A 10,000-nucleotide genomic window follows, 5' to 3' on the forward strand; every position below is an offset into this window, starting at 1 on the left:
CTCCAGCTGCAAGGAGAATGTTTTTGTGTTTAACCCACACCTGTCTTAAACGTTTGCCTAACCTCATGTCAAAACGAAAGTGTATCAATAATTGTGCTTGTCGCTTCTTATGTCGTCAGTAATATATACTACTACTACTACTACTACTACTACTACTACTACTACTACTACTACTACTACTACTACTACTAATAATAATAATAATAATAATAATAATAATTATTATTATTATTATTATTATTATGATGTTTCGGTTTCCTCTTCAGGTGCTTCATCGAGCAAAGGGTTTTTCCTAAAATTTATCCAAGGTGACTTCGAGCCAAAAGAATGCGGTTGTTTCTATTATATAATTGAAATTAGATACAAAATTACAAGAGTATATTTTTAGATATTTAGAATACTGCCTGAGAGGCTGGAAGTTTTACTGTTTTTCTTTTATTTTTCAGTTCGACAAATTTGCGTTCAATTCTTAGAGAAAATTTAATTAATTCGTCTCGAATTCCAATTTTTTGGCTCCGAGTTTCCTTTAATTGGCAAACCTTTAAATTAACTGTATAATGAAGAACTAGAGCTAATATTTATATTTTTCCGAAACACACGGATTATTGCTGAACAAGATGCAGTCATTATTGTGACGTAATATGTCACCGTGGCAATGGGGAAGCCCTGGAAAAACACCCTTTATTTTGTCTTTAGTTGCTTATATCTCAAAAACTAACTCGGTAACCCTCATCTTTTTATTTCTGAAAAGTAATCAGAAGGGCAAGATGATACTGTCTGCAAAGTTTAAAAAAATTCTTTTGGGCAGATTCAGAGCCACCTTAATTCTGTGATTTTTTTAAGCTGGCTCTGAATCCACCAATTTTTTTAACTGCAGAAAGTTTCATCTTAGCCTTCTGATTACTTTTCGGAAATTAAGCATGGGGGTCACCGAGTTCATTTTTTAGATATAAGCAACTAAAGACGAAATAAAGGGTGTTTTTACAGGGCTTCTCCGTTGCCGAGGTGACGTGTTATGTCACAAAAATGACTGCATCTTGTTCAACAATAATCCGAATTTCATTTGGTGCCACAATATTGCTAATACATGATACAGCGTTGTAGCGCTGATCCTGCCAATAAGAGCGTTACTTCGAAGAGTTGAGACTGTTTTGAGCCATCTTAATTTTTCAGATGTTTGTCATGATTTGCGGAGTTCGAAATGAAAGAAAACGAAGAACAGGCTTTTCGAGTATCATCATGATTTCCAGTACAAAGCGTCATACGCGATCAAGTAAGTGGTTGAGGTAAATTCTATGAGAATGACAGCCTGTTATTGAAATGAAAGACTGGACTGCTTGCTGGACAATATCCATCAAGGAACGCGTCAGCTGAAGCCACTATGGAAAAGCGATTCCATAATTCACTAAACGCAAAAGATTCGTGATTTTACAAAACTTTGGCAGTGCTTATTGTCGACGCAAAGTTTGGACTGGACTGAAGTAAGCTTTTCGTTCGCTTGAAATAGATAGTTTATATTTACGCAGGATGAATTAATAAAATGCCTGGGAATGATCAAAATCCATATCTGTTTCAGGATCAAGGAAATAAACTGCATTGTAGTCGTCAAATCCTCTGCTTACCTTGCCCAATGTAAGCTTCAGCCCTGCATCATGAACTGAGACAAGATGAAGACAATTACGCAGCACCCCTGTTAAATCTTCTTTTATTGTGAGAAGAAAGCGGCTCCTTTGCACAGTCATGCGATTTTTTTGGAGTATTTTTACTTGCTATTTCATCTACGATTTCGTGATGATTTGACCAAAAACGTACTGTAGATTATCAAAATAGCGAGGAGGTTTACTGTAATTTCCAGGGCCCGGTTGTTCAAAAGCCGATTAACGCTAATCTCAGATTAACAATTAACCAAGGAGTTTATTTCTCTACTCCTAAATGCTGTTCAACGCTGATATTCGGCAAAAGTTTACATTAGAAGAAGTCAATCTTGAAAAACGAAAATAAGCAGAAGAAACTTTCACCAACAAGTTGAAAACATGAAACAAAAGTTCACACTAATCCTGGATTACGGTAATCGGCTTTCGAACAACCGGGTCCAGGAGATTGCACCAAGAAATAGCCAGCAAGTCGCACTGAAATCGCCGCTAGTTAAAAATCACAACTAAAACGTCTTGAATGGTTTCATGATCTGCTTCGGCGGAGTTTAGCATTTAGCAACCTTACTATCCATCGAACTCTGTACGAGTTATGTTCCTAAACACGTTACACGTTCTGAAAATTGGCTTTATTTTTGATGGTTTAAACAAATTCTCAGAAGAAACATAACCATTCTTACCAGGCTGAGAAGCTGCCGTTACAAATTCAACTTTAAAATCACACTGACAAATTCTGTAATGATCGCTCAGTGTCTCCTCGGTGCCTCGGTTTGTTTTGACGGAAGTCAACATGTGTTAACAAGGTTATCTGTTATTGGCTAATTTGTTGTTAAGACGCCATGGCCAATCAGCGCATGTCAAGAAACGGTGGGCGTTTTTCAAAAATAGGGGGTCTTCTTGCAAGCGTTCCCTCAGTGTCTTCCCCCAACTTTGGCACGGCCAGTTTGCACAAAATCGTTTGGGTTCTCTCCTTTCGAACAGGAACGTTTACTACACAGACTGCCTTTTTTGTTGAGAATGGTGTCTTCGTGGAGTGTTAAAAAAATCAGCAAAAATCCATGGCCAGTTTTTTGGCAATTTCATAAAATTGCACAGAAGGATCCATTACGAGTCGAACGGCCCACGCTCAAGTTAAATCTATTTTGGACTGATAGGTAATCCCAAAGCCATTCAAGCACATTTTTTCAGGTACGTAAGTGAATTTACCATAGAATGACACCAAACTTCGCTTTATATCATGGATTGCATTTATAAAAACGAGCTCAATTTGTCCAACATCGGGGATGCACTGCAATTGTCAAAGTGGCTAAAATAGCAATATTTGTCAGCCTCGTACCATGGAAACGAGCACGGTGCCCCTCCTTTTTTTTTATTACGTTTTTATCATCTCCTTGACATGATACAACAGAGCGCGAAGTTTCATCGGAAATCTACCACAAGTTCTATTTCTAGGGAATCACCTTAAGGCCCGGGAAAACGGCTTCATTATTTGATACAACATCCGTTCGATTTTGTTGAACGATGTTGAACGATGTTGACTGCTGGGGTGGGCAAATGGTTTCATCTTCGATTCAAATTCAATTCAACATGTTGCAACACGGTTGAAAGGGGGGTGGGGTGGGGGGCAAACGTTTCAACGTCGCTGTTCAACAAAATCGAACGGATGTTGAAGAAAATGTTGACCGGGCCTTAAAGCTCCCTATTTAGAAGGTCATCGCAAAGAAGTGGAGATAGGAAGGAAAAACGTCACGGAAAGAGCGGAGGCTACACTTAAGCAAGGGCAACGACAACCTCAAGGAAAACGTCACGTAAAGAATATGACTTAAGGCTGGTTTCCACCAGCGACGGAATAACTGTTAGAGTCGGAGTCGTAAGTGGAGTCATAAGCTCGACGGAAGAATCAGAACGTTCCCATTTTCTTCCGACTCCGCTTATGATTCCGTCGCTTATGATTCTGTGAAAACTAGATTGTCGGTGTCGGAAGCAGAAGCGGAAGAACCATCCAGTAACAATGCTTGGAATGGAGCATTGAGATTGGTTTATTCTTCAGCTTCTGCTTCCGACTCCGACGATGCAGTTTTCGCTGAATCGTAAGCGACGGAGTCAGAAGTGGAATCGGTATTCTGCTTCCGACTCCGACTTGATTTTCACTAGATTGTATCGCTCTGCGTTTCTCATTACGACTCCGACTTTGTCTCAGTCGCTAGTGAAAACCAGCCTTTAGTGCTATCGTAAGTCAATTTCGCGATTATTTAACCTTGTTCACGTTGTTCAAGATCGTGGCGGATACTTTCAATAATTTTTTTGCGTCAGTTGGAAAATCAACCAATTCCAAAATAGAATCTTTGGCTGAAGAGAATAACTTCGACTTGAATAACAGCATCTTTTTTTACTCGTAGAAGTTTTCCAACATCTGAGCAATTTACATTTCATTCTGTTGAATGTAAACAAGTCGAGGACATTATAAATGCAATGCCTTCTAATAAGAGGCTCCTGGGATTGATAAAGTGCCAACTCGAGTCGTTAAAGGCTGCCTGCTGATTATACTCCTTTTTGTTACATCAATCATCAATGCTTCTCTTTCATCTTCAACATTCCCAGGGATCTGGAAAACAGCCGAAATCACACCTATTCCCAAACAAGGCAATCACGAACTTCCTAAAAATAAGAGACCAATCTCGCTACTACCTGCGCTGTCAAAGGTCTGTGAGAGAGTCGCTTATAATCAGTTTGTCACCTATGTGACAACAAAGAAGAGGCTAACGACAAAATAAAACGGAAGCAAAAAATGGCACTCTACTAAAACATCATCACTTCACACGACTGACGCTTTTCTTAAAGAAATAGATAATAAGAAATTAACTGCCTGTGTTCTCTTAGATATGAGCAAAGCGTTCGATGGTGTTGACCACCAACTTCTGTTAAGAAAACTACAAGACGTTGGCGCCTCAACAAGCGTGCTACAATGGTTTAACAGCTATCTCACAAATAGATATCAATTTGTACGAATTCACTCCACTGTTTCCGATCCAATACCAATTGAATATGGAGTACCTCAGGGTAGCATCCTGGGCCCCTTATTATTTAGTACATACGTTAATAATCTACCAGAAGCTCCACGGAATTGCTCTACTGAATGCTATGTAGACGATACAAAATTGTTTGTTTCATTTCATTCACAAGACACCCAACGGATTGTTGAGGAGATGAACGAAGACCTCCCCGGGGTGCGCAACTGTTGCTTCAGAAATCGGCTATTACTTAATCCAGCCGAAATTAGTCGTTTTCGGGAGCCGACAGATGACTTCGAAGCTCCATGAGTTTCGTTTGTCCTTGTTGGGAAAGGATATCTCCCGTGTACAATCAGCCAAAGATCTCCGCGTGATTTTGGATTCGAACTTGACATTTGACGATCATTAAGACCACAGTATCGGAATATATCGCACGCCTCGTGCAAATTTGCCGTGTCAAACTGTCTTGACAGAACGTCGTTGTTAACCGCGATAAACGCGTTAGTTTTCAGTAAGTTGTACTACTGCTCGAACGGTTGGGCAAATACCACAGAGAAAAATATTCGGAAATTGCAGGCTGTGCAGAACTTCGCATGTCGAATCGTCAGTGGCGCGAGAAAGTGTGATCATGTAACTCCCCACTTAAAAAGTTCGTCTTGGTTACCCGTTAAGTACCAACTATACTACCGCCAAGCTATCATGGCTTTTAAATGCATTTTCGGACACTCCCGCAACTATTTGACGTCACAATTCATTACCCGCGAGCAAGTTACGAGGCGTACAACTAGGAGCGGCCAAAAGTTTTGTTCATTAGTTTTCCTTCTTTACACTTGCTAGTTTTAATTTGCATAATACCATATATATGGGTATCTTGTAATTTTCTGGACTATTGTTACTCAGTTTTGTTCCAAGTTTGTTCTAGCTAGGTTTTTATCGTAATTTTTGTTCGCTTGTTAAGTCCGTCGTAAATTGGAATTAATTGTCAATGCTGAATTGAACAACTTATTTAATAGGCTAACCTCAAATAAACTTACCCGCAAGGGCTACGGGTCACAGACCCTAGCGAATTGTTCGTGAAAACAATTCCGATATCGCGAGGAACCCTGTTCAGGTAAGAGTCACGAATTTCATTAGCTTCCGTAAAGGACATCTGTGTCAGTCACCAATCCCGTTGCTTGCTATAGCTAATAACCAATGTTAAAAAATTGTGTCTGTCCCCTGCTTGATTTGATATTTTCGCTATATTTGTTATTTTCGTTATTTTTGCTAGATTTGTGGGGGCCCCCTTCCCTTCTCGGTCTTAAACAATTGCTATTTTTGTGTCTTGCGCTTGCTTTATTTGATATCGTCGCTAGATTTGTTATTTTCGTTAATTTCATTACATTTGTGGGGCCCCCTTTCCTTGTCTGCTTTGAAGAATTCTTATTCTTGCTGCTACTATCACTTGCTTTATTCGTTATTTTTGCTATATTTGTGGTGCCCCCTTTCCTTCTCTGCCTTGAAGAATTGTTATTCTTGCTGCTGTCGTTTGCTTCATTAGTTATTTTTGTACATACTTAGCAAATGTTTTGTTATATAGGTTATTCTTGCCATTGCGTGTATTTCTGGGCGTATCTCCCTTACGGTCAGCTACCATATCTCACAAACGCCAAACTACAAAAAACTCGGAAGAACCTCATCTGATGCGACAGAATATAAGTCAGAGTATCATTTTCACAATCCAAAGATTCAGCCTTAATTTGTCCCTCGTTAAGTCCAATTATGAAAGCAAACAAATGACGTCAGGCCTTCCTCATTCTTCGCAATGAAGAAACACGTGCGCAATGGTGGAATGCCTTAAGAACACCAAAGCGGTGCGCAAATCAGAAGCGAAGACCTGCTGGTTGCAGATTCCACCATGAAGACCCTAAAGGGAAGAAGGCCATTGCCGCATACTCTATCCTTCAGAATTCAGTAAAAGAATGTCAACTTCTGGCTTTTTCCGAGTTGACTATCTTGGCTATTTCGACCATACGACAGTATTTTTGGGGCGCAGGGTACTGGCAGCTTTTTGGAATGAGGGGGTGAGAGGGAAAGAACAATGGGCATTGAAGAAATAGTATTTTGTACTTGTCAAGGAGAGCGTGATATATTCCATGTGTATATGTGTGTATGTGTGTGTGCACCAGGGGCTGTTCTTGATTAAGGTCGTAGAAGGACCTTGTATTTCGGAGTTGTAGCAATTTTCGTGTTGTTCGACCCTAGTACCACAATATAAGTTAACTTAAACGTTTGCCAATTTCAGGAAACTCGGAGGCAAAAAATTGGAATTCGAGACGAATTAATTAAATTGCCTCCAAGAATTGAACGCACATTTGTCGAAGTGAAATATAAAGGAAAAATAGTAAAACTTCCAGCCTATCAGGCAGTATTTTAAATATCTAAATATATACTCTTTCTTATTTTGCATCTAAATTTAGTTATTTAATCAGAACAACCGCATTCTTTTGGCTCCATGTCACCTTTTATAAAAAACACTTTTTTCGATCAAGCACCTGAAGAGGAAACCGAAACAATTGCATTATTATTTTAATTATTACGGGTCTGAAAAATTTGTAACGTTTTTAAAAACCAACTAAACTGCACGAGTCCAGAGGTCTTAAATGTATCAATGTTTATTTTTTTCAAACTGTACGAAAAAACAACTGTGGCTACTTATTAATAATATACAGGAAGAAAATTAAAAGAAAAGTTATGATTATTGTGCAGAGGACTCATATTTGATTGGCTATCTGGGATTATTGGCCAATCAGAATGCTTGGTTTGTTACCTTCGATTTTTTTACCGAATTACCTCTTTCCTCTTTTTTGTATTGCGTTACCTAAAAACCGCATTTCTCTTAGCCAATCACAAACTATCCTAATGTTCTAATCGTCGTTTTCTTTCTTCACGTAGATGGCCAATGATTCTCATAACCAAAACAGAACAGATACTCCAAATTTGGAGCTCTTTTCTTCATCCAAGTGCATTGACTGGCTGACAGCTCTTAACGTCGAAGCTGTTGCTATAGTAACCATGAATGCCCTTACAATCATTATTTACCTGAAAGAGCGAATCCTTCGCAAGCGTAGCATGTACCTGGTGATCAGCCTGGCGGTTGCAGACATGTTTGTTACATACAACTTGATCGTTGAGAGTTTGGTATTGGGCAGCGATTGTAACCGTTGGAAGATTAACCTGTTCAGGAGCTTTGAGATCATCAGAGTTTTTTCAAGTTTGACGTATTTCTTTCCACTAGCCTCTGTAACAAACCTTGCCGCTATTTCTTTGGAGCGGATGCACGCAACGCTTCCTCCATTCAAGCATCACCTCATCAAAAAGAAGATGTTTGGAGCAGCTGTTGGGGATGTTTGGTTGACAGCTGCTCTGTCTACAGCTATCACTTTTTTACCATTTTTCCTGGGCCACTCAGATATCATTAATTTGTTTAAAGTGGGAGCATACTTCTCGTTGCAATTTTGTTGCCTTTTGATTATCGTTGTTTCTTACACGTCCATCGCTACTAAATTTTACTGTGGAACGCTTCCTTAGCTTCATGATGCAATCAGAGGAGAAAGAAAACTAACCAGGACATTGTTCATTGTAACAATTGTATCGTTAATGCTAGTGATGCCATTTACAATTGTCTGGTTTCTTTTTGTTTTAAATTTAGGTGAGAGATTTGGAACAATAATTTATTACTCAAGGCTCCATTACTCCTTATACATCTTTTTTTTACGCAAACTCTCTGTTATGTGCATTAAAAATGCCACAGTTCAAAAGAGCTCTGTTTTTATTATTGCGTTTTAGATCTCGTTCGGAGCCAGCTTAGGTTTTTCCTCCATATGACTTGAAAGTCGGGAGTTTTCACTTACCAAGTATAAAAAAACTGAGCGTTTTAAATACTTTCGTCCGACCTCTCTTTGTTTTTAATTGGAAACACTTTATTCAAGTAACTGTTAATGTAAAGGAAGATCTGTGGAAATGCATGCATGCTAAGATTGATCCATTCAAATATATTAAAGTTTGTAAGGAATTGTTTGTTGGCTGGCTAGTCACGTTTGCGATAAAATACTAACTTTCTAAGCCTCAATGAATTTCGATATAAATAAAGTTGATGTACGTATATATTTGTGTCACTGTATCACATGGTTTGGAGAGCTTCATGACGCGAACAAAAACATTCGCGCGAGAAATCGACCAGCATAGCTGAGAGCGCGTTCTACGTCATCAAACTTTAGACGCCTGGCAAGACTTAAGAGAAACACATAGCCATGAGGGCAAATGGCTGGAAGCTAAGAGTTTGAGGTTGAATACGTACTCGAATGGATTAAAGAAACTCAGGTTAGGATTAGTTTTGGTTGTTATATGTTACGAAAAATAGCATTGCGTGACTAGCGTTACTTTCTTCGCGAGAGCTCGTATAGTTTGTTTATTTTTAGGTTTGTGAGTAACCGTTTCTAAATCGGTGTGTTTTGTAATCTTTATATAATTGGATTGTTCACTGTTTTAGAAAGTTCTAGATTTCATTGGGAAAGTATATAAGCAAGCGAGTCTGAGCGATGTTTTTTAACTAGTTTTTCACAAGCGAAGAGAGTTGGTGTTAGCCGTGTTTAGTCAAGTGTGACAAAAGCAGTACTTCGTGGAAACTACGTTCACTTTGGAATAAATCTTCTTGTTGTTGTTTCGACAACCCTGCGTTCAGTTTAGTTTGCAAGCTACCTGTCCTCGAAAACATTCGAACTCTTAACGTTATACATAGATACTAATTGACCAATCATAGAAGGTAAAAAAATTAAAAGAATGTTCGTCGTTGTAGTGTAGTGGTGAAGACAGGACTATAGATCTGGAGGGTGCGAATTCGAATACCGGTAAGTGCATAGTATAGTCCTTTGTTCCCTTTGACACAAATGGAATAGAAAAAAAAATTCTTGCACAGCTTTAAGCAAGAAAAAAAAAATGTTGCAAAGCTATTTCATCATTCCTGGGGGGTTTTACAAAATCCCAGCAAAACTGCAACCATTCCGGATAATCTGCAAGACAGCGAGCCACTCTGGTTAGCCTATTAAAATAACACATTGATTGGCCTAAATAACACTCTGGTTAGCCTAAACGTCACACCGGTTGGCCTACAGTTAGCTTAGGTAGCCTGCGGTTTGCCCTTGTAATGCATGGGATAATTATAAGGGATTTCTTGCTTGCTTGGTTCACATGGCTCCAAGTCATAGGAGTCATGCAAGCTATTACGGTTAGCCTAAATTACACACTGGCTAGCCTAGTTTGCACTGCAGTTAGCCTACAGTTCCTTAGGTAGCTTGC

General features: G+C 39.1%; 1 protein-coding gene across 1 annotated transcript; it reads left to right on the top strand.

The window, feature by feature from the left end:
- The first annotated feature begins 7,597 nt into the window (after nucleotides 1–7,597).
- LOC138001519 (octopamine receptor beta-2R-like) lies at nucleotides 7,598–8,233 on the top strand. Its single transcript, XM_068848131.1, has one exon. It carries the CDS (start codon nucleotides 7,598–7,600, stop codon nucleotides 8,231–8,233), a length of 636 nt encoding a protein of 211 aa, XP_068704232.1.
- Nucleotides 8,234–10,000: the final 1,767 nt, after the last annotated feature.

The sequence above is a fragment of the Montipora foliosa genome, chromosome 4 (assembly GCF_036669935.1).
Source record: "Montipora foliosa isolate CH-2021 chromosome 4, ASM3666993v2, whole genome shotgun sequence".
Taxonomy (NCBI): Eukaryota; Metazoa; Cnidaria; class Anthozoa; order Scleractinia; family Acroporidae; genus Montipora; species Montipora foliosa.